A 27,509-nucleotide genomic window follows, 5' to 3' on the forward strand; every position below is an offset into this window, starting at 1 on the left:
GAAAAAAAATGCAATCAATTTGCAGACTATCTGCAAACAGAGAGGCAACATCTGTTTAATAAGGAGCCACACCATGAATTATTCACCCAGCCCTACTAAACACTATCTCCGTTTTGCAGGTGATGAAAGAGACACATAGAGCCAAATACTGACCTCAGTTACACTGGCCTATAAATTGTCACTGGAGAAGCAAATGCAAACTCAAGCCAGGGAAAACGAGAGCAAGGAGCCACAGAGGTCTATATGTCCATCCTCCTTGTTTAACTCTCCCTAGAAGCCAAGGAATTCCCCTAATGCAACGAAGACAGTGTCAGGAGGTGTGCTTGGGAACCAGGAGTAAGTACCATCAGCACCTAGCACTGTCATTGTGAGCAGCCTCAGATGATGCTCAGCAGTCAAACAAGAGTTTGGGGAGTGCGCGGGACCTGCTCACCCACTGCTGCGTCCTGCCCTCCCTGTGAAAAAACTGTGTGACAAGTAGGCACATGGCGCTCACCCTGCTGGGGACCACGCTGCCTCCTTGTTAAACCATGAGCCAAGAGGAAAAGGAAAACGTGGGCCAGCCCTGCCCCATGCACAGTTATTTCTTGGGGAGGATAGAGGGTAAGGCAGAGAGGAACATCTCATGCAGTGTGGCAGTCTCCACAGTCCTCCGCTGTCACCGCTCCTGACCTTGCAGTTTATTGATGTGCGTCTGGGGATTCAGAGTCACTTCTGATTGACAGAGTCTGATTTTCACACAACCCAGCAGAAAGGAAAAAATGTCCATTTTAGGACTGAACTTGTCCTTCACAACCATGACAAAGTGACTGCATGATCTGACACAAGCAATGTTTATGCCACTGAGATGCAGGAGATGCCATGGCTTTGAAACAGTCATGCCGCAACACTATATCAAAGTGGTTTGTCAGCTGATCACAACTGATGCAATACATATCACTATTTTACTAACAATTTATTTTGAGATAAATGTGCACTTGAGGTATTTTGCAAGATTTTACAGAATGTCATGTATTAGGCACACTAAAAATGGATATTAAAACTGGTCTAAACATTTACATCTTTATGTCAAAGGTCGTGTTTAGACTATAAAAAATAAAAATAGTTTTCAAGGGTAAAACTCTTCGGATATTTGTAGTTCTTCTTACAATCCAGATCAGAAATACCTCTCTTCTCAAAATTCAGCACAAAATCTCTGTTAATCTTGTAGCACCATGCACGGTGCAAAACCACAAGAGCCTACTCCCCTCTGCAGCCTGCTGGACGGGAACCTGCAGACAAGGGAGGTGCAATATATCTATTATTTGTACATACTCTGAAGATGATGATCCCACCTGCAAATGTCCTCTGCAGTTGGATCCAGTGCATACCTAAGAAGGCATGGAGATTAGCTCTGATCACGGAGAACAAGGAGCCAATTTACATAAAAATAAAATTAAACACATTATGTACAGAGTCATTCTCCCTTCTGGCCTGTCAGGCACAGAGAGTTCAATATTGTCCAAAATGCTTTGATAATGGAAGCAATGACTTTGCTCCCATGCAAAGAAGATATTAATCAACGGGGAGCACTCTTACAGATATTATGAGTATATATCGTAAAAGTATGTCAAATACAAGAAGTTAATGAGGATTCAGCTGTAGATAAACAATGTTGAGCTGACAACATTGTATTTACTTTTCTGCTTACAGCTATTTTGTTTCTTGTTTATAGATCTTTTTGGTTCTGTACTTCTAAAAATATGCAAAAACTGCTAAACCAGTGAACAAGCTCTGCAAGTGAACTGAAGAATACATGAGCCTTCTCCCTAAGATGGAATTAATGTTACCATTTTAAAATTATTACTGTTATTTAAATTTTTGCTTCACAAAAGTAACTCAAATTAAAAATGGTAAGAAAGCTTATCCCATCTGTACAAGTGTCATTTCCATTGCAGCTGCATAGAACAGCCTCTGCCCGTAAATTAAACACCCATAGGCCACCATCAGGGTGGCCACAGGGAAAGTGCCTCCTGGGAACAGTCACCAGCCTAGGCCAGTCAATGAAGTACCAGAGCCTCAGGATGCTCCTTGCCATCACTGAATCCACCAGCAGAGATGGCACTTCCATATCTACCTTTGTGATTTTAAGCAAAGTTAGCTTGGGTACCTAATGGGAACACTTCAAATTAATCCACCCACTGCTCCCAGACTAACCATACTGGCCTCATGCAGAGCTGAGAAGCAACCACTTCAGCTTGATGCTACTGCACTCCAGCTACTGCAAGAAAACTGCTCATGCAAGACACAGACAAGTTCCTCTTTCCTTCCAGTCATGAAGTGACCCCATAATCTTACTACAGTGATGAACAGTTATGAGGAAAAAACCCGACTTCAAAATAAATACATTTCTTATGTTCACAAGCTCCATATCTGAATGTGGATGAGTTGGATAAAGCTCCTCACAGTTGGTACTACTATTTTAGAGGAAACTTCAAAATTGATAGAAATTTTACATTAGATGAAAATAATAAACCACCACTAGTTGGTTTGCAAAATTAAAATCTTTGTACTACATATTCTGTACTGCTATTAATGATAGGGCATAGGCCAACAAAATGAGATAACCATTTCATTATTTTACTTTTAAATGTCTGTGGGTAACAGCTGAGAGATACAGACTGAAGGATTCCTTATTTTCCAGGTTGATGTGTCTTCTATTTGTGTCTCATGAAAAAAGAGAAATGTTGATGAAATGTCAGCTATCACTACTAACGTGTCACAATATAAGGAAATAGGAACAAAAAACCTCATGGAAGACAATTCAAGCTAATTTTAAATTGAAGTTTTCAGAACAAAACATTTCCCAGTAAGAGAAATTCCCTTGGATTTCTTTTGTTTCAAACATTATTTAATTCAGTTCACTAACTCATAAAAAAACCCCTGAGTTTTATTGAAATAGCATTTTATCATTGCAAAAGTTGTTTTCAGGAAAAAAGTCTGTCCACTCCCAGAGGTGAGACAAAGTGTATTGTGGCCCTTTCACTCTCTCACTTAAGTATTGGTGAAGCTCTCATTTGTAAAACAATAAACAGCGATAGAGGGCTTCTCTTCTTTCCTTTCTTTTTACAGACTGAAGGAGGTTATGCAACACCACGGTGGAATGAAGACACCATGATGAACCGAAAAAGGTCAGGAAATCCTAAATGAAAAAAATGTGCCATCTTTTAATTTCTTTGAAGCGTTTTCCAGCTCCCTCTGCCCAGCAGCGTTACGTAAGAGAGCAAGAATCTCCTAGCCGCAACAACTACAAAGGATAATGACTTGGAACTGGAAAATATCAGCCTGTCTCTCCTGGTCCTGCATCCTGAGTAGCAACGTCAACATGGAAAACATCAAAAAATAGAGAAATCTTGATAGTTGTTGCTCTGAACGAGTGCCCTAGATCCTGACAAGAGGAAATCCACTGGACCATCTGTGTGCTGCCAAGTGAGCACTCGTGCAGAGACTGCAGGTAGTATGGCCATATAGAAGGATCACAGTTTTTGACCCAGACCACAGTATGCAAACCTTTGGAGAGACTAACCCAATCTCAGTTAGTCTCTTAAAAATACTGTAATAAAGACAATGTAAAAAAATGCTCAAAATTATAATAATAGCAGGCTTAGACCCACGTGATGTTTTTCTCATGCAGTATATAGCATCTGTTATCTGCCCCAGGTACATCTGAGGTGATGGTCATCGGGGTATTTATAGCCCAAGAGGAATGAAGGAGGCAAAGCTCAGAACTTAAGCTACAGTGCGACACAGCAAATCCCATTAAAAATGAACAGACACAAAGTCAGTGACGACTTTGTCGCAGCTTCTCCTGCTTTGCTTTGGCCCTGCAGATCCCAGAAGAGAAGGACAGAGGTGGGAAGCCCCGCTTCCCTCCCCATGTTCTTCCCCAGAGCAAGGCTCAGCTCCCAGGAAGGCTCCGACTCTGCAGACAAGGGAAGGAGAGAGGAGGGGAGCTCTGCACAGTGCACAGTGACTTCCAGGTGTGAGAAGGAAAAGCAGAAACTTGTTCGGAATAATTTTTTTAAGAGCTAGATATAGAGAAAAACTTCTAGCTGGGGATAGTTACGCACTGGAACCACTTTTGGGGAATTCCTGGTGCTGAAGGTTATTAAAAGCAGGGGACACCATTACCTCTGAACAAAGGTCTAGTTTATACCTATCCTGCCTTTGTCAAGAGGAACAGACAGAGCAATCTCTGGATAACTCTTGCAGGCTTGTGTTTTTAATAATTACTGATCAGAGACCACTCTAACACAAGTGCATGCTTGCATAGACTGTACCTGCATCTGAGATAACTTGGTGAAATATTCTCCTAATGGAAGCTCCTTCCACTACTATAAATGTAGTATAGATGCCTATAAAAAGCCCCCTCAAGACACTCCACCTGCATAACCTCAGGTGCATTCCTGGAAGCCTAAGTCAAAATCTAGTGCTGATGACCCTAAAAACAGGATCGACCTTTGGCTGTCAAAGCCCCAGTGCTGGGGCATGGCTGCCAGTTCCTGACAGCACCCTGGCCTGGCAGAGGAAAATGGTAGCCAGGTCCCTATTCCCGGAGAAGGGGAGACACTGAGGCTCACCTCTCCCTGCTCCAGCCTACAGGCTGCTTGAATGCAAAGCTCAACATTTTTCCTGGCTTGAGATTTCCTGTCTGGGCTCAGACCTGCCTTGTCCCTGAGGATATGTCCAGCAGTCGAATGACTGTGGCTGGCCCTGCCTGATGCCAGGTCTCTGCCTGCCCTGCTAATGCCTGCTTCTCATCTGCTGCTTCACCAGTTTTCAAATAATTTAAAAAGCAAGTGTCTGGAAGGTGTTAGAAAGTAGCTGAAATCAAGGAACAGCATGATAGCACATCTATGCAATAGATTTTAATAATCAGTAGGATGGGCTGGATAAGAACCAGCATGTCAATAGCATCCCCTGGCATCCCCTCTAAACCATTTCCTTCCACGAGTTTCTACACTGGGACTACACTGGGAACAGCAATCAATTGAAAAGCCGCTCAGCTGCTGAGCAGCAGCAGCAGCAACAAGCAGCAGTGGCTTTCCAGCCAGGCACCCCAGCGGCTTTGCACATGCTGCCAGGGTGAGACAGACCCTCTGAGCCACAGGGAAAACTCTGCACCCAAGGAAAACTGTATCATTCAGAGGTGCTGTTTCATCCTAACCACTGAGCAAAAGCAGCAGCTCACTGCCAGTGGCAAGGACAAGGTCTCACACCTTCTCCTGCCCTGTCCCCTCCCAGCTACTCCATCCTTCTCCCTCCAGGCATTTTCCTCCACCTTACCCAGGGCTTCTTCCTCCACTTTTGCACCAATTTGGGTGTCATCTAAGAGAATTCAACACACTTCCACCAGGAGGAGGGGAAAAAAAAAAAAAAAAAAAAAAAAAAAAAAAAGGCTGTTCTCTTTTTTCTCTTTTCTCTCATGGGTTATGCATCTGAGGTTCTAGGAAGCATGAACATCAGACCTCCAGAAAAATGGCTCTCCAAACATTATCAGAGGCAGAAACAGGGAAGCATTAACCAAGTTGAATCCCACAATGCTTAAAGTTCATAACTGAGTCTTAGGCATTGTTGATGAAAATAACCTCTAGTAAGCAGGCTATTACTGTTCTGAAATGAAATTATAAAAATAAGGATAAAAGTCAGCCTGCTACATTTTCCGAGCATTTATAACATGGGTAAAATACGTAAGAAAACCACATACAAAAGACTTTGTATTTATTATCAAAAAACACAGCTTCATTATATAGATAATATATATATAAAGGCCAGTTAAACTGTAAAAATGCCAAATAAATAACTTGAAAATTTATGTTCCCATCAATCAGTATCACTTAAGGGTGTATTTTTCAGGTGTTTGCTCTCCAAAGCTTATTATCTTCAATGGGAACCATGGCAAAATTGTTCATGCTACTTGAAAAATGTTCTCCTTGATGTCTCTTAATCTTTTTGCTTTATCTACTACAAATTTATTTCTCACTAATACACAATACAAAACTGAGCTCTTGAAGAAACAGCCTACTTGTTATAAGAAACAAAATTCAAGGGGAGCTTCTGGAAAAGTGGTCAGATAGAAAAACCTGACAATCATACATGTATTAGGGATGGACACACACACAAAAAGATTAAAGTATAAAGAGGACAAAGCTGACCATGTGACAAGCAACAAATGTGCAGGGTGAGGACAGGACATGCAGCATATTGGGCTCTCACAATCCCTACAAGTCCTGAGTAATTGTTCTGAAGCTCATTATTGGCAGACACAAACGATCTGGTCATGCCCCAGAGAGTAACACAAAAATAAACATGAGTGTTTGTTATCCCTGAGGTTCCGGCATAGGCTTCATAGGGTTACACCACTTCAAATGGTAGCGACCTCCCAACGAACGTCTTTGTATTGATCACAACTAAAGCAAATACACGCTTCTCTGTAGGAAGCACAGCAGTTGGTCCAGTTGGTGTTTTCAGTCCATGACAGGATGACAGCTCAAAGGAACCAAACACAAGAACTGAAATAGATATTTTCAAGAGATACTTGTAATATTCTGCAAAACCACAGAGAGGGTGAGGTTCCAAGGCATCTCTGGAGACCACCTAGTTCAAACCCCTGCTCAGAGCAGGCTCAACTGTAGCAGGTTGTTCAAGACTTTGCCTAATGGGTTTTGATATCTCCAAGGATGAAAATTCCATAACCTCTCTGGGCAAGGGCTCAGTCACCCTCACAGTAAAAAAGTTTCTTCTGATGTTTCTTTGTGCCTCCAGTCCTGTCACAGGGCACCACGGAGAAGAGCCTGACTCCATTTTTATTGCTCCTTCCATCAGGTATTTATATACATTGATAAGTTTCCCCTGAGTCTTTTACTCTCCAGGCTGAACTGTTCCTCTCAGCCTCCCCCCATACCAGAGACGCTCCAATCCTTCAGTCATCTTTGTGGCCCTTTGCTGCATTCGCTCTAGTATGTTCATGTCTTCTCTTGCACTGGGCAGCCCAAAACTGGACCCAGTAGTCCAGATGTGCCTCACCAGTGCTCAATAGAGAGGAAGAATCACCTCACTCAACCTGCTGGCAACACTCTTCCTAATGCAGCCCAGAATGCTGCTGGCCTTTCTGCTGCAAGGGCACATCAACCAGGGCTGCCACCGTACAGTGATCCTAACCTGTTTGGAGAAACCAATTCAATAGCAACTGTGATTTTATTAAAGGCTGCTGAAGGCCGGGTCAGGAAGGAAATCTGGCATCTTCTAAAGGAGCAGGAAATTCTTCTCTGACTCAGTTCCTCCATAAGAAATGGGATAATTTCACTACCTTCTGCAGTCAGAAAGTCTCCATTCATCACCAGTATCAGTAAAAACCACTGAGGAATTTCTTTGTCTCTATTAAGTGACTAAAATAGATGTTTTTTCAAACCTGAATCCCCACACCAATGTAGCATGGGATACAGCTGTGTATCCAAAGAGCCAGTAATAAGCAGTGGGATGTGAAAGCTGGGAGAATGAGTGAGAGTGATGAAACCTTCTTTGCTGCAAGAGACAATGAGACATGGAAATATACCTCAGCATAAATAAAGACCAAATGTCTTCCAAATATGTAAGGGAACAAAGAGCAAATGACAGAGGCACAGTTACAATGTCCACAAAGCTAGCATCTAACACTCCCTAATCTTCTCAAAGCGTTCTCTGCTCCTCTGCAGCTTGCAGAGTTCAACCCTTTGGCCCAAACCCTTACTAGGGCTTCCTCACCATGCAAGTCATGCCCTTGTCTTGGCATCAGCTGGTTAATCAGCTCTTTCTTTTCCCCCTTCTGTCCATTTTAGGTGCTGTCTAGTCCTTTGTCCAGCAGTGACTTTCTTGCCCTAATATTCTGCAGGTTTCTTCTGTCTTCCCCATGCTCACTACATCTTATGGCTCCACAGAGGTAAATGGCTCAAACACTCTCACCTCAGATGAAAACAGTAGCAACCCACATGCAACAGGTTCATGCAAGAATGAGAACATCGTGAAACGGGAACAGGAACTAAAAATGCCAGTTGGATGTTCGTGTTCGTGGCTGGAGTACCAGCTGCAATGCCACCATCTCTATAAATTGTCATCTTCATAAGACAACCTGCTTATTTTTAGAAACATGTTGTCTTCTCCTGTGATTATCTAGAAAGCAGAATATGAAACAGCTGAAATATTTCTGTCCCAAGTAACTAATTCTGGCTTCTGCTATCTCTAATTAAACCACAAAAGTTCTGGTACTAGACACTTACTTTCCATCATTTGCAGTTTGACAGGTTTTGTTCATGTTTTTTTTCCTAAAATGATCTTCTAGTTGAAATTTCTCATGCATGAAAGAATTTAACTTGAGTGAAATCTTCCATGATCTTTGCCCTTAGGATTTTTTTTCAGAAGATTTTTGAACTCCGCAACACAAAGCCAGTATTAGTTTAAAACTTCATATGTGCAATAATGCCTTTGACACATCAGAAGAATCAGAAAGATTTTTATATTTGAAAGCAGCATGCTCAACATTCATGAGATGTTCATTTCCCCTCATTTTAGAAAGACAATTCAAATTGCAAGTTCCAAATGTACACAGGTGTTGATACTTGACTGTACCATCATTTTCACAGGTGCCAGCAATTTTAAATTACTTTAAAAATTGAGAGAGGTGTGAAAAATAATTTGGCTTGAGATTCTTCCTGCCTCAGAGATCCTTCTGTGTGAACTACAGCAGTCTGACTATCCTCTGAGGACACAGGTAAACTCTAAACCACTCAGTGTCCTCTTCTCAGAACAACTACTCTTAACACAACTATCTGCACTGTTATTTAAAAAAGAGTTTAACTATAAGGTTAATATATATAAATGGAAAGACACCACATCACCACTTGGTGACACGCCGAGAAAGCCAAGTGCAGAATATGTTAGTGTCTGCACGTGGTTTATCTCTTCTAGGTCTAAAAATTATCCAGGATAACTTTTGGCAATGCCAAAAGATCTTTTTAAGAAAACAAAACTGGTGTATTTTGACCAACCAATTACATGGCCAGCAAGTCACTAACAGAAGAAAGGGTTTCTCCCATGGCCCCATAGCTGTCCTCTTCCTTTTGAACAAAAGGCTCCCTGGGTCAATATTGTGTGGATTTCTCTTTCATTGGAGGCCAATATCCTGAGGACCTTTCCTCATGAGTAGTCCTTACTCTTGGGTGTAGTTACACTGCCCTTGGTAGAAGACTGGCGTGAATTTGGTGCATTTCACAATATACACATCTCATCTGGAGAGTTTTATGGATCATCACACACCATATCATTACCTAAGTTTGAGTTAGTTACCTGGTTGTGATGGAGGTTGCCCCTCTAAGCCTTCAATTTTCAGTGGCTTATGCCCTCCTGAAGCAGTTACTTTCAAAGATGAATTCGGTTGTGCTTGTTCTCAGCTCAGTGACTGTGAAAAATCTGAAAAAATAATGTTCATCCTTTGCTGTGGTTTGGATGGTCATGTTATATGAAATAACTAATTTGGTGTTACTAATAACTAATATATAAGCATCTTCACTAAAAATAAAAAATAAAGGAAATGAAATCTTGCCTATTCTTGTTCAAAAGTGTTTCCCTTCAGTTGGAATGAATTATGAAGAACAGGTTTTGGGTTTTGTTTGGTTTGTGGGGGTTTTTTAGATAGATCATTTGTTTGCACAGAAAACCATTAGAAAATTTTATTCAAGATCACATAGCTAACATAGTCTCCTGTGCGCCTGGGATTTAGAAAGCCTTTTATTACATGATCACAGATCACTGTTTTACCTTCGATAAATATGGCACCAAATTTTAATAACTTTTTAATATATGAAATAACGAAGTCTGCAAGGACCTCTTCATAGTAATTTGCTCAGATTTCAGGCATCTTTAATATATGTTAATAACTTTTTAACATAAGAAAAACTTCTTATAACAATTTATTTTACTGTTTCACTTCATTGTGATGGAAAAGCTGTGAAAAGGCCCTATCAGTCCTGCTTTGAGTCTCCATCATGAAACAATGTTATGCACCTTTTTAATTTTTTTTTTTTATTTTCAGTAAGACCACATTAAAGGGATATAAGTGGAATCAGGCACAAGGTTGAGTACCAATATATGCATGATCTGAGGAATAGGAAACTTCCAAATACACTCTCAGCTAACTGATGAGTTTGTGGGGCACTGAAGAGAACCCATCCACTGAAATACTCCATTTTAAGACAACGTGGTACTCTTCTGCTCCTCAGGAAGTCTTTTGGGTGACTGACACTCAGAATCCCTGACATTAAGTTTAAGAAAGTGAATCTGATCGTTGGATGTGCTCACTCCTGACAAGCTGTACACAGTACACAGTGCTGTGCCCTGTCTAGTCCACTGTGTATCTGCCAGAGAAAAAGAGGGGTTTTTTTCTGCAAGGCACGCTGTAAGATATGGAGGCATTCACCTATGCATTATTACTAAGATAATGCCTAGCAGCATTGACTAGAATTGGGGTACAGCTGTGCTGAGCATCCTACAGAATTCCTATTACTGTCTAATGTGGCATGGTTGGAAAAGGATGAAAGCACAAAACCACTTCAACCCTATTTTGAAAACTGAAAATCTGGCCTGGGAAGGACTGGAAAACCCTCAAAGCAAGTCTGTGACAGCCTCAGGACAGAAAGGTTTCCCAAGGGTCACTCTAGTGCCTTAACTCCAAAACAATCCCTCTTCTCTAAAGCATCACTGGGAACCCCAATATCTGGTATAGGTATAATTCCACCAATTTTTAAAAATTTCTTGGCTAATTTTACTTTTCTGAACACTGGTGGAAGTCTGTATAGTAGAGGAGGCATTGGCAAAATGGTACCCAAGAAAAACGTTTACCAAAAGTTTCCTTTTACATAGGAAGATAGCAATTTCAGGATGGAAAGGACATAACATGTTTTGTTGTGAATAAAGCTAACTAAAACGAGAAAGCATACTTCAAAATGAGTGATTAGCAGTGACATACCAAGTAACATGCTCGAGTGCATCCCCACTGCTGCCCTGGAGTATATATTAGGGGAATGCTCATATCTGCGTGAGGTGGTGATGGGATTGATCAGCACTAGCAGGATTTACCAGGAGATAGGCACCAAAGGTACGAGAGAAAGTCCAATCAAAATGAAAATGTCACACAGCATTGTGACATAACTTACACCCAAATATGATAAACAACATATATATATATATATAATTAGTGCTTGGTTGATCTTATTGATGTTGAAGACATCAAACAGTGCAGTCTGATAGCCCGCATTTTGGCCTATGTCTGAAACAATAAAAGAATTATATTAATTTTCCCTCAAATAAATTATTCACACCTTCTTTATTAGTTTTAGCTCACAGATACACACCGTCTCTGTCAGCTCTGCAGCCCTTGTGTTAGGAATCATTCAGCTCTGGACTCATTCCTCTCCTCAGACACTTCACATTCAGCAGCAGATCAACCTCACCCTTGCCATAATAAATTCTGCTTTACGTGCAGAATTTATTATGGCAGTGAATTACAACTTACTGTATTGTTGTTCAAAAAAAAAAAATTGTAATAGTTAAAAAACTCAAATAAGCACCTTCCTTCCTAAAGACTGATACATTTTCCTTATCTGTAGACCTGATTTTCAAGGTAGTTTGACTTATTTTGATACCTAAATAGGGCTAGACTTCCAAAAGTGTTCCATATCCAGCAGCTCTTATTATAGCCAGATTTCCTAAAGAATTCAAGTATTGCAGTGCCAAGTTCTTTGGAAAAAAAGTCATTTACTGTAGTGCTGAACAGGGAGCTGGGCTCTTTTGAAAATCTGGCCCTGATATTGAGTGCTACACTCTTGTAAAGTCTTCAGACTTTAACCAGTCTGATTCCTCCAGCATTTACACACAAAGCCAGTAATGTCTACCATTGTGGACATCTGGGAAATAGATACAATACAAGCCCAATTCTTTGTTTATATTAGTTGGCAAGCATATTTTTTTTAAAAAAAAGGATTCCTAAGCATCAGATATGAATATTTTATTTTCTCCAGGCAGACCAACTCAACACTTTTAATACTTTACAGGGCATTGCAACTTTACACTCTGATACTAACAAAGTAACAGTGCAGTGTAGTGCAACAAGTTCATGCCATGAACATCCATGGGAAATCAGCTAAGTGGTCTGCGCTCTGCCCCATAAACCTCTAAAATCATAGAACCATTAAAATTCAATATTATTGTGTTTATATTAGTAGTAGTATTACACATTGGGGGCTAGGTTTAGGCTTTCCAACCTTCAACCAGTTCACTGAAACTTGAAACAGAAGCAGTGAAAATCTGTGTCGTTGCAGAAGGCAAAAGCAAGAAAACAATGTGAAAGCAGCAACAAGAGTGCCAACTTCTGGGAGTACAAGATTTAGAGAATCGCAGCCTACTCTGTTCCCAACCACGCTATTCACCACACAGTGTCTAAGAATTTGTTTTAAGCCCTTCCGAAAGTGACTGCCACCCCATTTCCTTGTATCCAGCAAATGGATCATGTAGCTGTAAATAAATGTTCAAATGAGTTTAGCAGTCATCAGGATGTTTCAAATTTGAGCATGACAGCTTTTTTCCCTGAATTTAAGAAGATGCATTTGTGGCCATTTTACTATATACTTTATTTTTAACTTCACAGACATATTTCTCACTCTGCTGTTTTCTTGGGATTACAAAATTGATCCTTGTAAGGTGAGCCCTGAACAAAAATCTTGCAAAAATGGAGATGCATGTGACTATTTTCTTTTTCTTTTGACCCACAGGACCTTCCAGTCAGCTCCTGTTATTGAAGATGAACTGGTTTTATCACTTCTCCCTCAATACAACCTTGCTTTCACCTCAGTTACAGTTCTGATACAAGTTTCACTTCTATTGCTATTAAAAAGTCAAACTGAAAGGAAAAAAAAAAAACTTAAAGAACTTTTTACTATCTCACCTCTTCTTCAGCCACTACTTTTGATGTGCGAGTAAATCAAAGTTCCCTTTCACACTTAATCACCCAGCATGGGATACACTGCAGAACAAGGCAGAGATGTGAGATACATGGAACTATACCTGTTCTCAGTGTTTTGACAGCAACATTTCACAGCAGGTACCCAGCTGTGGGATTCTTGGAAGCCCGCAATTCCAATAGCCCTTGGCAGAATGCAGATGGGATTTAAATCACATGCTGCTGCACACAAACTGTCTGGGGGATTTCCCTCTTCAAGTCTTGCTACAAGTGGATTTTCACACGTCTGCACAGATTTTGAAAAAATTGTTCCCATATAAAACTGGCTACTTCTTATACAGCAAAAAAGGTAGAAAATGGATGACTGAGTCAGTGAACCTGAAATAACATAAGTTATAGAAAAACTAACATAAAAGGTATAACTAACAAAACTAATGTACACACAATGTTATCAGACTAATCTCCTTCACAGTACTGCAAATAATTTGTTTCCAAGTTATTAAACTTTTTAAATTCAGTGAATAGGAACACATTTCCACTAGGTCTGTCATGAGTAGGGGAAACAAGTACACCAGTACGGCAGAGGAATCTTTAGAAATACTTACACATTTCCATCCTCAACTTCACATATCTAGTATTTTAATGCAATCTGCTAATCATCTCATTCACAACTACTGTCTATCTAATTTCCTCAAGTACTTAATGGCAGCTATTATGATAACCAAGGATCATGGGACTAGATCCCTAAGAGACAAGGTCAGACCTGTAAAATTAGCCATCTGTCCAGCAAGGGCTTTAAGCTCAGGCTGTATTTAAGTATTAAGTTTCCAACTGTACAGGCATTTTTTTTTCCTCACAACAGCAAGAGAATGCACAATACTCATTTAAAAAACAGCAATAAAAATCTTTTAACACTGTGAAATATATACAAAAAGGGTCTGAAGCTGAGAACACTTTGTGAGCTGAGGCAGAATTTACTAAACGTGTTATATTTTTCATTGATCTGATCCTGGTGAACTCAGTGATAAAAATCGGTGTTGGCCTCAGACTCCAGGATAGTCCGAGTGTTTGAGACAGTCCTGGGTCTTAATATTTTCTCTTAGTGCCACAATTTTTTAAGTATGCAGAATGTCAAACTTCACCATACACTGTGTCGCATCTCACCATTCACATTTTACTTTACGCGGCAGGGGCTGTAAAGGCTGCTCACAGTCCAGGTTTTTAACTTTCAACCACGGAGGACCACGTACCACCACCTGATTAACGTGCAAAAACCCTCCGACAGCTGTGGGAACTCTCTCTCAGGTCACAAGTAATGCTCACCCAGAAGCAGGACCTCGAAGCACCCGACATTACTCTTGATACAGAATAACTACATTTTTGGATGAAATTACTGCTTTCTCAACCATTATTCTTTCACATTCTGCGTGTCTTAGGTTATTCGCTACCACCCATGTAACTGTCACAGCCAAAGCTCAGCCTTGACACCAGGAAACCTCTGACTGGCACAGAGGTTCGCCTGGCTCCTAACTCCGCTCACGCAGCACCACAGGTTACGGGCTCCAGGGAAAAACGGGTAACATTCCCGCCGATTGCTTCCGCACTAGCAGCCGTCGGGTCCTAGTCTGTAACTTGAGTGAACCCACCGGCACTGGGTGTAAAATGCCAGAGAAAACGGGTCGCACACGGACTCTTCCACGGCACGTTCCTCCCGCCGCGGGGGCTCCGGGACCAGCTCGTCTCGCACGGCAGCGCCGCGACCCGACCTCAAAGCGCCCGCGGCCGCCCGAGGAGCGGGCGCTGCCCCGCCACCGCTGCCCGCCCGGCCCGCTGGCCTGTGTCCCCCCACCACCCCCCTCCGCCCTGGCGAACGCCAGTTTCAAGGGACGCGAAACTTCGCGGGATGCGAGCGCGGCGCTGGAAGGGCACCTCCCCAGCCGGGCAGCTCCCCAGCCTGGCTCCGCCGCCCGCCCTACCTGGCCGGCGGGGGATGCTCCTCCGCGGCGCCGCCGCGCACCCGACGCACGAAGCCAGGAGCAGCAGCAGCAGCAGCGGCGGCGGCGGGGCGAGGCAGCGGCGGCGGCGGTGGCAGCGGCCCGGTACCGCCATGGGCGCCGCGTTCCCCCGCCGCCGCCCGGGCCGGGGGGGTGGGGGCCGGAGGCCGCGGGCAAGGGGCGCCGCCGCCCCGGCGCGTCCCCTCAGGGCGGCAGCCGGGCCGGGAGAGGGGATGGGGCCGGCGCGGCGGGGCGCGGAGCGGAGCGGAGCGGCGGGGCTTGCACCCGCGCCGGGCAGGGACGGGGAGGGAAGGAGGGGAAGGGAGGGAGAGGGGGAGGAGGCTGGGTCCGGCCCTTCGGCGGGATTACCGTCGCCCGGGGGGCGGCCGCGACGGCGCTGGGCACGGCTCGGCACCTCCCCCACCGGCCGCCGCCGCCCCCCGCGGCGCAGCCCCCGGCCCCGGCCCGGCCCTAATGGAGGGGTCGAGGTGTCCCCTACCGGGGAGACCCCCGCGGTGGCGGTGACCCCTGCGCAGGCCCTGCCCGCCGGGCGGACACTCGGGACCCCCCCGGGCACGGCGGGGTGCGGGGCGCGGTGTCACCCCTTCCACAGCGAGGACCTCCTGCCCATCCCCGCCCTCCCCCTGCGCAAGGGGGTGTCCTCGGCTCCCTCCCGACTGCGGGACCCCAGCTCGGCTGCTTCTCTCCCCAGGGGGTATCAGCATTGACACTTGGGTTCATGGTTTCTTCCTTTTTTTCCCTAGTTTCCCTGGGAGGGACTGGGCTGAAGTAGGAGCCGAGTGCGAGGGTGAAGGCAAAGCTACGAGAGGATTCAGTGAGGAAGTTGTTGCTGAGTTAAGAGGATAAATAAATCCTCCCAGATGGAGGCTGAGACCTATCCAGCCACTCAGACTGATATAGAAACCCCTGTGGAGATTAGAGAGGATGGGGAGGGCTGGGGGAGGAACGCAAGGGGAAGCTGCAGAGTTTGAGGATCCCAGGAAAAAACAGGAAGGGACGAGCAAGAAGGAACCCAAAGCATCCTGTCTGAGCAATATAGCATTGATGGGGCGAAAGACCAAATCCATTTGGTCCAGTGTCCCATCTTTGAGATTTAACAGACAGAGAAAGGTGCAGAAAACTTCGTATTAGGCAGATGTGGGATTATCTACGTCTGTTTTAGGTCTCATCCTAATCTTGGATAGTTAGAGATCAGTTTAAACCCTGAAATATCAGAGTTTTATGTCTTGAGGGTTTGTGGGGGCTTTGTTTTGAAAATGAGCTTCATTTGTTTGTTTTGCTGTTCACTTTGATAACTTAGAGTGGGTTTGATGTCCACATAAATGATGCATGTTTATACAGTCCCTTTTTGAATTTTATTAAATTCGTAACACTGATACTCTCTGCAATGAGATCCAGGCTGTAATTTTGTGACATGGGGAGAAAACAGGAGGAGATCAGAAGAAAAGCTGTTCTTTATGCAGGAACAGTGCCGAGACAGGAAAATAAGGAAAGCTGTAGCTTTTTGGGGTACAAGAGGAGGCAAGGAAATGGTGATTAAATCCTTTTGGACGGAAGATCAGAGGAGGGGAGTTGGGAGCCTGTATCCTGTACAGGCTGTACAAGCACCACAAGTACCTCAGGAAGAAGTTGGAGGCGGAAACCACAGGAGATGCTGGAGAGGACAGCCCTTGCGTCCCTCAGGGACAAGGTGAAGAGACAGAAACCTGGTCCCTTTAGAAGGGGCAGCATGCAAGTCTCAGAGTGATCCCTGGCAGGAGAGCATGCTTAAGGCTGCAGGAATTAGACATGAGGAGTAGTTCTGTTAGCGTATTTAGGATTCCAGTGGTGTCTCTTTCACACCCTCATCAGCCTGCCTTTGCAGAGCTGGAGGGATTGCAGCACGTGTGAGAGAAGTGCAGGGCCCATGGCAGGAATTCCCAGCAGGGTGAGGGACTGCAGGGCATTGTGCAACTGCAGCTCACAAGGCAGAGAATGAACTCTGGACTCCACATCTGCCCACAAGTCACACAGGATTGCTCACTCGTCTGTAAAAGATGGCAGAGAGATCACAGCCAGGGGTGGAGAAAAACTGTCTGTCCTTTATATATGGTCCAAGCAATTGTTATTTGTACAGCATGCTGTCATCAAATACATTACTACTTCTGCTTTTCATCTTCCTTGATCTTCCTTCCTTCCTTCTTTCACTCCTCTAACTCTGTGTCATCTTTTCTCTGACTTCTTTTTCTGTCAGCACTTGTATTGGCCACATCTTCTCCCTTACATACGCCTATCTACCAAAAGTAATCTGTGCTTAAGTAGTAGTTGGACATATTGAGACCAAGTTGATTGTATCACAAAAGTTCATACCACTGAGTTCCAGGCAGTTGTAAGATTCAGACAGATTTTGTAATTTTAATTACAGTTTTGGAATATTATCTCTGCAGCCATGCAAGCTGGAAACGTGCCTCTGCTAGGATGGAGTGGGATATTTAGTTCTGGGTGTATAGATAGGTGCTCTTCTTGAAAATCAGAATCATTGAATGGTTTGGGTTGGAAGGGACCTTAAATACCATCTAGTTCCAACCCCCCTGCCATGGGCAGGGACACCTTCCACTAGACCAGGTTGCTCAAAGCCCCGTCCAACCTGGCCTTGGACACTGCCAGGGAGGGGGCAGCCACAGCTTCTCTGGGCAACCTGTGCCAGTGTCTCACCACCCTCACAGTGAAGAATTTCTTCTTTATATCTAATCTAAGTCTACCCTCTGTCAGTTTAAAACCATTAGCCCTTGTCCTATCCTTACACTCCCTGATAAAGAGTCCCTCCCCATCTTTCCTGTAGCCCCCTTTAAGTACTGGAAGGCCACTATAAGGTCTCCTTGGAGCCTTCTCTTCTCCAGGCTGAACAACCCAACTCTTTCATAATGGAGGTGCTCCAGTCCCCTGATCCATCTTTGTGGCCTCCTCTGGACCTGCTCAACAAGTCCATGTCCTTCTTATGCTGGGGGGCTCCAGAGCTGGACACAGTACTCCAGGTTGGGTCTCACGAGAGTGGAGCAGAGGGGGAGAATCCCCTCCCTTGATCTGCTGGTCACACTTCTCTTGATGCAGCCCAGGATATGGTTGGCTTTCTGGGCTGCAGGCACACATTGCTGGCTTATATTCAGTTTTCCATCCACTAATACCCCCAAGTCCTTCTCCGTAGGGCTGCTCTCAATCCACTCATCACCCAGCCTGTATCTGTGCTTGGGATTCCCCTGTCCCATGTGCAGGTCCTTGCATTTGGCCTTGTTGAACTTCATGAGGGGTACCAACATCATACCAACAAAGGTAATCCATTGCAAGCCCATTAAAATCTCTCTAAATAACAGAACAAATCCCAGTGGCTTTCTCACTGGTAAGGTTTTAACACTCTCCTCATTGTCATAGTCCTCAGTTGGCTTCCAGTAGCATACTGATTAACATGAATAACTCTTGGCACACATTTGTTATTGCAACCTCTCTCCAGAGGAAGAAGCATTTTAGTGGAGTATCTGGACTTAAAACTTGGAATTAGGGTTAAAAGATAAATGTACACCTTGCTGTTCATTGATCTGGGAGAAGGCAAATGAGTGAAGTGTACCATGTACTTCTGACAGTGCAGAGTGTCAGTCTCAGACCAAATTCTGAGATACATCATCCTCTTACAGATAAAAAAATTACCTTTAACGTGGAGGACTCTGCTGTGCCAGAGGAGCACAGTTGTTACTAATGACACACCATGGCTGCGTATTCATCCAACTGCTCCTCCTCCTTACCTGAAACTTGGTTTTTTCTGGATTCAGCTTTAATCAGTGGTTTGTGATTGGATTCAGCCTCAGAACCATCTCTATGCCAGTGATGAGATTTGTTTGCCATTGAGAGTATGTAGATCTGTAAACTATCCATCATGGGCCTGGGTCACCAGTGGTTGTATATAGTTGTTGAGAAAGGCTGAGACACAGTCTTTTAGAAGTCCCTAAGTCCAGGAGTCCAGTGGCGGTGGAGGCAGTTTTCCATCATTATCTGTTGAACCCACTCCACTGGGGAAGATGCTAACTAAACCAGCACATTAATTTGGATATACTAAACCTGTGTTCAGGTCAAATATTCCTTCCTTTCTTCCATAGCGTGGAAGAAAGGATTCCATAGGGAATCAGGCTCCCGTCCACATAGTTTCTTACTCCAGGAAGCAAAGGGATACAACAGAGAGCACAGAGTTTTTCCCTCATATCTCTTCTCTAAGAGGCAACACATGTTGCCACAGGAACAGGAATAAACGGAATGATGTCCTGGGCAGGCAGGACAAATGCTCTCTTGTAGTTCTGTGTACCCAGAACCCTCTAAAAGCTCTACATCCAGAAGAGTTGACTTGATTCAGCTTGCAACTGCATTATACTAGTATGTCACATGTGACTTGCAAGTGCTGAAATCAAGAGCCACCCTTTTTTTTTGAAAAGATAAAAATAGATATGAATATACAGCACCAAACGTTCAAACATGCCCATATCCCCCCTTTCAGGTTTTGGAGGTCCAGTGTAACATGACTTCATTTTTTGAGTAAATTTTATACTTGACACATCAAGTCTCATGATGAAACAAAGTTTTTTTAGCAGATACGTAGGCCGTTATTAATTCACAGTAAAAACCAGATCCCTACAATTGTTTTCAACACCTGATTTTACAATAAATCACTGAGGAAGGAGTTTGCTGTGAAAGAAGCTACAACAGGATGTTTACCCCAAAACTATTTGGTAAAAGCGAGGAAGCCTTTCTCTGTGGGCAATTAAGTGAGCAGACGGTGAGACTGGAGAGCATAGGAGTCTGGCCGGTGGGGTTAGCAGGCTTTTCCACTGTGATTCATGGTGGGAAAAAAGCCACGTCTTTGCCCTGGGGCTTGTCCTCACTTGAAAGATATTTGGGATTAAAGGAGCATATAAATTTATAGCATTTTCCAGAGTAACTCCGTATGTGGACACATTTAGTCCAAAAGAAGATTAAAAGAAAACCAGTGAAGAAGTCTTTTGAGGTAGAAGTATAAAAATGGATACATCTATAATGAAATGGGATATATTACACCTTTATAGTTCTTTTTATGATGACAGTTTAGGGTTCAGTTTAGGAGATGAGGAATCTGTATATTTTCATAATTATGAAGAATGGATTTTTCTTTCTTTAACTAAAGCCTCAAAAACTTCGTTGTTTTCCCTCTTTTTTTCATTAATAATCTGCAACTTTTTAAAAGAAAAATTCTGAATTTGTGTCATTGTGTCAATTTGTCCATAATACACTATAGATTTTTGTCAGAAATTTGTCTGGTTTCTCTTGAAAGAAGTGCATAAACTGTTGACGTTTTAAGGTCCTCTTAGTATGCCAGGGTCATTCTACCTATTTTACCATCCTGATATTAATTCCAACATGAGATACTGACTATGAGTTACACCAATCTATATATGTGTTATATAGAATTATATAGAAGTGAGAATCTTTTTGTTGCCTTCAGTAACTTCATAAATTTATGGAAAATAGAAGGACCATTACCCACCAGTTTTCAAATACAAACCTCATAAACGTAAATGTCTCTTAAAACTAGAAAACTTTATTTTAGCAGATCATGTTTAGTTTTACAGCAATAACAAACAAATCACAGTAATCTGTATCTTATTATAATTTAATTAGAAAACAGTAATGTTTCATGAATGTATATATTTGTTGCTTCTACTAATCATTATAATAAATAATTGTCTAACTGGTAAAAAACCAAATAATTAATTACTTTGCAATATAATGGCTGTTTACATTTATTATTTCATTTATCACAAAATGCCATAGACGTGCATGGAGTGCATATTACAATATGCCATCTAAAGTCATAACTCTTCTGCATATGCTGTTTCCCTCTGGCTTAACTAAGTAGAGTGTCTTGGCTAGACCTGTTTCAGATTGCACAGAGGATGGTCATTGAGAGTATTTAAAAGATTTTTAGTGCCTAGGGCACCAGAGAAGTCTACAACACATACTTAGAGCAGCTTTATCCACATGAAAAAGCGGCACTGCAGCCAGCGTACACCTGAACAGATCAGGAATGAAGTTCTGGCTGTCCAACAAACTCAAGGAGAAAGGGTCATGGAAACTAGTTTCCCTGCAGAGTTGGTAGGGTTTCTTCTTTAGGATATTATTAGAAAACACATAAAGGTTAATGTAAGTTTAAACTACCTCGAAATGGTGAAGGAATGAGTTTATCCTATTAGCTTTTCCTATTATCCTATTATCCTATAACTTCTGAGACCATCTACTTATTTTAGATCTGGGTCTGAACTGAGCCTTCAAGGCTCTTGTCCTCTCCCTGTTTTCCATCAGACAGTCTATGGAGCCTGGATTTTATTCATTTGGAACACAAAACTAAAACAAACTCTGCCTGTCCTTTACTCATGTTTTAATATAGAAACAACCATACATCAGAGACATACTATACATTTACACATATTAAATGCTGAAAATGCAAAACCAAGCAAAGCAGCATAAGTTTTCTGTCTTGTCACATCAATAAATATTTGCCATATATTCACCAAACTGACAGTTTAAGCCCATTACACTTTCCAAGGACTCAGTCTTTCTCTCCTCCATTGTCTCTCAAATGAATTGGCTGTGGCATAGCCAGAAAGATAATACACATGACCAACTCATACATCTGCAAGCGATAATTGTACTACAAAGGGCCTCTACTGACCACATGTGCATCAGATGAGAGTCTTCAGTCCTCTTTCTTTATGCTGTCAGCTCCATCCCCCAATCTCCGTGCTTCCTACTGTATTTCAGGCTATTTTTATTAATTACATTTCACCAGTTACTTGTACTGTATCAGGATTTACAAACCCCAGTCAAGACTAGTAGTTCTACACACAGGGACAAATAACATAAAAATCCTTGTTGTGCCCAAAACTTTCAAGCATGCGACAAGTAAATGCTGAGAACAGGAAGAATGGGAAGATGGTAAGCAACGAGAAAAATAAAAGTCAAACCCCTGCATTCACCTGGCCAGTATAAATCATTACATTCCTCATTGTTATCTCACTCTTTTGCCCTCACTCATTTTCACTTTTTTATGCCACATCAGTATTTATCATGTTATGAAGTGCTCTTTCCTAACATGCTATACATTTTTATTAGTCACAGGATGACACCTTGCCAAGCACAGCAGTATATTTATAATCAAGAATTAGTATATATTACAGTCTTAAAATAATAGGATTATACCAGATAAAATTTTAACATTTCTTTCTTTCACTTGTGGGCTAACTTTACTACTTTTTTAAAATTTAAAATCATGGAATCATAGAACACCAGGTGGAAGGGACCAGAAGGGACCTCAAGGATCATGTGGTCTAACATTTCTTGGTAAAAGCATGGTCTAGACAAGATGACCCAGCACCTGGTCCAGCTGAATCTTAAAAGTGTCCAATGTTGAGGAATCCACCACTTCCCTGGGGACATTTTTCCAGTGGCTGATTATTCTCACTGTGAAAAATTTTCCTCTTGTGTCCAATCACAATTTCCAGAGGAGTAACTTGTACCCATTACTCCTCGTCTTTTCCATGTGACTCCCTGTAAAAATGTAGTCTCCATCTTCTTTGTAACCACCCTTTAAATACCGGAACATGGTGATAAGGTCTCCCCTAAGCCTTCTCTTCTCAAGGCTGAACAAACCCAATTCTCTCAGACCTTCCTGATATGGCAGGCTTCCCAGCCCCTTGATCATCTTTGTGGCCCTCCCTCTGGACCCTCTCCAGCCTGTCCACATCTTTTTTGTATAGTGGGGACCAAAACTGAACACAGTATTCCAGGTGTGGCCTGACAAGTGCTGAGCAGAGTGTGATAATGACTTCTTTATCTCTGCCGATGATGTCTTTGTTGATGCAACCCAGAATCCTGTTGGCTTCCTTTGCCTCTGCATCACACTGTTCACTCCTATTGAGTTTGTTGTCCCACCAGGACCCCCAGGTTCCTTTCCACACACCTGTTCCCCAGCCGGGTAGATCCCAGCCTGTGCTGCACTCCTGGATTATATTTTCCCAGGTGCAAGACCTTACACTCATCCTTGCAAAATTCGTAAGGTTCTTGTTAGGCCACTCATCCAGCCTATCCAGGTCTTCCTGCAGGGTAGCTATGAGATTAGCAGTGAGCACCATTCACTTGTGCCAGTGCTCCAAAATGGATGTTTCTATGTGTTCAAATCCTAAAGTTTTATCCTGCAAGCTTTTCTTTGTAAATAGTACCATTTCTTACTTGGATAGCAAATAATTTTACACCACTTTGGTCATGGATTAGGATGCCAGTATGGTACAAATGCCCAAAATAAGCTCCAAAGATCACTCAATCTGAGTAAATTTAACCTCAAGATAGGTAGATTCATAAACACAAGGAGCCACTTGGAAATAGGGTGAGCAATATGAGTGGTAGCTTGTGGAAGCCAAATCTTACACTTGTGGTTTATGAGAAAGTTGTTGAGTTACTCTTTCTATCAGTCAGAGTTGTTGTGGATTTATAGGTTCCAGTTTTAATAACTTTGTTTTCCTTCTCCTTTTATCTTCTTTGGCTAGGTGTTGGTAAGGTGGAGAAAGTATTGTTTGGAGCACAGAGCGTTCTTTATATTGTCCCTTATTCAGCTCACAAAGAAACAACAGAAGCACAAAGATGCAAATTCCAAAAAATTCTCACCTAAGAATCTAAGTATATTGTTATGTATCTCTCTCACCATCTCATCTCAGATAGGTCAATATTTGCCAGTTTTATTCCTGGTGATTTAATGGAGCACATTCTTCTCATCTTGTTGACAAGTCAATTCTTGCCAGACTTTGGGCCTATGGTAAATGTAATGAAAAGCTGTAGAAGGGAGAAATGAGCTCTTTTACAAATCTAGGTGTTGCTTTAGACACTCATATACCTTACTTACACCAAATATTACATATTCAGTATTTGCAAGTGTGGGAGGAGTTGGGGAAATGATGTATTGCCCAATATAAGCTTCTTTACTTTCTTTTGTTTATGATGATGATATAAAGAAAAATGAATGATCCACAGTGCTTTGAGGAGTTCAGGGCACCATCTTCATATTCATTTTTGCATTTCAGTCTTTCTGCTGCTCTCAAAGAAATATGACTTCAAAGACTGACTTTCATTGTTTTTCTATTTAATGTAGTATGTATGCTCTTCCCATCCTCTCAACCATTAACCTCATAGACTGGTATATAGCTCCTGCTTATGATATAATCTCCTGGGGTATTTCCTCCACTTTTCTGATCTGGATTTCAGAATGAGGAAAGAAGAGATGGATCACAAAGAACCGTTCAGTATTTACAGTGAACTCCATGCATCTTTGGACTTACATAGTTTATTTACAGTGAATAAGGGGGACAGGGCACAAATTCTGCAGAAGTGACACATAAAAGTACCACAGTTCTTAGCTTTTCCAACTTTACTGTTAATTCCCATTCTGTTGGAAAGAGTACCCATATGGTAAAGGCAAGTGCACTACTGTCTGCTTCTGCTCTGCGTGCAGAAGGAATGTGGTTCTCATTAATCTCTGCTAGGCAAAAGTGAAGTCTGAAGGGGAGAATACTACTCCAACTTTGTTACTTACACCTTATGTTGATGACACTCCTGTGAGACGAGTGACAGGGAGAAGGATGAATGTATGCAACTTCATTTCCTTTACTCACTAATACCTATTCATTATCCCCCAGTGAATTGCCTGTTTCTTCATGAATCTCACCACCCTCCTTACTTGCAGGAAAGAGCAGTAAAGGATGGATTTGTAGCATTGACACTTCTGAGAAGGCTATTGAAGAAATGGAAGAAAACAAGATCTGTTAGTTCACTCAGTCAGTCTCTTCTGCTCCTTCCATAGGGAAATGTAAGCACTGGAGAAAACAGCAGAAGTTTTAAGAAATTGATTTTTTTTTTTCTAATTCAGAGGACCAAGGAGAAAACTGCAGAATGAGCACCACATACCTCTTAGGAGCCCAGTCATGTTCTTGAAGTCTCAGTTTTTGAACAGATCACCCTGGATGCAACACACTCTGTCACATACCAGTTCACCTCTGGGACTTGACATTAAAAAACCCACTTGTAGGCATCACATGGTCTCCCAATTTGGATGACTTCAAAAGACAAGAGGTGTCCAATTAATTTTGTGCACTGATTTATCTAAGATGTTCCTCCTATGTCTCTTTCAGAAGATCACTGAAAACTTCACTTGCCACAGATTAATTCACTGTCTCGGAAACACAGAGAGGATACTGTAGAGTTAATTCCAGCTGTCTTGGAACCTGATAAGCCTTTAAGAAGATTTTGAAAAATCATAAAACTTTTAAATGATCTTTAAAAGCAGTTTTTCATATTTGTCCTAACAGAGTAATAATACTTCTTTAAAAATAGTAGGTAGCAAGATCCAAATTAAGATACTGACGGTGCCAAGATAGGATTATATGCTGAAGAAATTGTGAAACCTTTAACTTTTTCATTTCTGTCCAAGAAAACACAAGAAAGTCACATTATTTATTTTGTAAGCCTAACTTGAAATAATCTTACCTCGTTCTTGTCATCAGAAAAGCCCTCTGCTTGAATAAATATGAAACTAGTGGGTTAGTGAGGTACTCACTTTATCATAAAAACATGATTCTTATTCTCTGGGCTGAAAGATGTTTTATAGCAATACAGCAATTTCCCTTTACTTCACCTGCACAGGGTAATACCGATGTACCACCAAACCCTTGAGGACAAGTTCATCTGTCGTTATTAAGCATGATGGTTTGGAGGCAACTACTGGCACATGAACAGCTCAGACTGTTAATATATGGGACCTGAGAGACTCTTTGTTTCCCAGAGAGCACAAGACCAAATGAACTTTTGAGTAGTCATAGAGCAGCAGATTTTATGGACTAGGAAAAGTCATCAGCCAGCTTTGCTTTTATTCATAATGGCTGTGTAGTGGATTCATATTTCAGGTCTCAATTGTTTTGTCAGGTTGCAAAACACTACAAGGAAAATGGTGCTGGTCTGTAATGCAGTTTCAGAAGACGAAGGTACCATTCTGTTAATGTAATCATAACTCTGAAGGTAGCAAATAGTTTCTGTGCAGGGCAGCTGTACACACACACATTACGTGTGATATCCATGTTAGTATATATAAAGCTACCTCAAGTATGGGTTAGCTGTGCTTGCCCTCTGGCCTGTTTCTGCACCTCAATTTCCTTTGACTTTGAAATCCAAGGCCGGATGTTTTACAGCACAGTTATCTAATGCCAAGGATCAGTTTTGATGCATGAATTTCCACTCAACATTCCTGTCATGCTGTAGGGTGGGTGGGGTGTAGGACAGTGTGCTACTGCTTTTATATCCATTATTTTCCTGAAACACCCCAGTTTCAGTGCTGACCATCTTGCTCTTTGTTGCTCTGCTACCCACTGCTGAGAAAAATGGCATTGCAAGTGCAGGGGTGAAGTCACTGTGAGGGAGTGAGCTTGGACTCAAACTTACAGATGAAATTTCTGGAGAAGACCATGCAGATTCCTGCCAGTATCAACTGGGAGAAGAGCACGGTGCCACTGAGAGCAGCTGAAGAACTCCTCACCTAGTGAGGATATTAAGAGGGGCACAATGAGACAGCTGTCCCCTTGCCATGAACCTACTGATTTATTTCCTCTCAGAGAAAGTGAAAAGAAAGGTATATTCAGCTTGTAATTAGAATGTGAGATCTTCCCTTATCTAACTTAGCATTTGTTATTATTGATCTGATATGAACAAGACACATTGTTTGTAACTTGGAGCATATAGTTCTGCAAATCTTATTAAGGGAGTTGCCTTACTGGGCTTGATTCCAAGCTGCTAAAGCTAACAGAAAGACTTTTAACGACTTCAGTGGACTTTGCATTTGTCAAGTGAATGTTGAGGGACTTAGGCATACCACTCTGTTCCTATTGCAGCTGAACTCATGGCAGAAGTGGCAGCTGCCACAGTTGGGAAACTTCCCTTCATATATTCTGGTCTATGCACACACACAGGACTTCCTCTTCAGCTACCAAACAGTATGAAGGTCTCTGATCTACAGTGCTCTCCACACAGCAACTAGCAAAACGCTGTGTAGTCTTAGTGAGTCCAGAAATCTCATGTGGACACTGGAAGAAGAACCCATCAAATTTACTTTCTAACAAAAAGTTAAGAAACAACAAATTATGCTTTGGCATCCCAAGACAAGAGAGGGAGGAAGCTATTGACCCAATGCCCTTTCTTCAGTTCTTCAGGTGTACATGTTACAAACTAATAGCATTTCCTATATAGTCTTAATATCTGCACAGATACGATGCAACAAGGATAGTAAAGTTAAAGCTGAACTAAATCAGCTGTAAGATTGAAAGTAAAGAGCTAGAGGGAAAAATAAAATAATAAGTTTGGGTTCTTTTAAGATTCTA

At 42.3% G+C, this 27,509-nt stretch overlaps 1 protein-coding gene across 2 annotated transcripts in view; it reads right to left on the bottom strand.

The window, feature by feature from the left end:
• Positions 1–15,329, bottom strand: part of EGFLAM (EGF like, fibronectin type III and laminin G domains) — a 77,964-nt gene extending 62,635 nt beyond the window's left edge. For both annotated transcript variants that reach the window (XM_074811656.1, XM_074811655.1), the window contains exon 1: positions 15,004–15,329. In XM_074811656.1, coding sequence (XP_074667757.1) covers positions 15,004–15,136 — 133 coding nt within the window. In that variant the 5' untranslated portion in view covers positions 15,137–15,329. The remainder of the gene's footprint in view (positions 1–15,003) is intronic.
• Between the last annotated feature and the right edge of the window lie 12,180 nt (positions 15,330–27,509).

Source organism: Strix aluco, chromosome Z (assembly GCF_031877795.1).
Source record: "Strix aluco isolate bStrAlu1 chromosome Z, bStrAlu1.hap1, whole genome shotgun sequence".
Classification (NCBI taxonomy): Eukaryota; Metazoa; Chordata; class Aves; order Strigiformes; family Strigidae; genus Strix; species Strix aluco.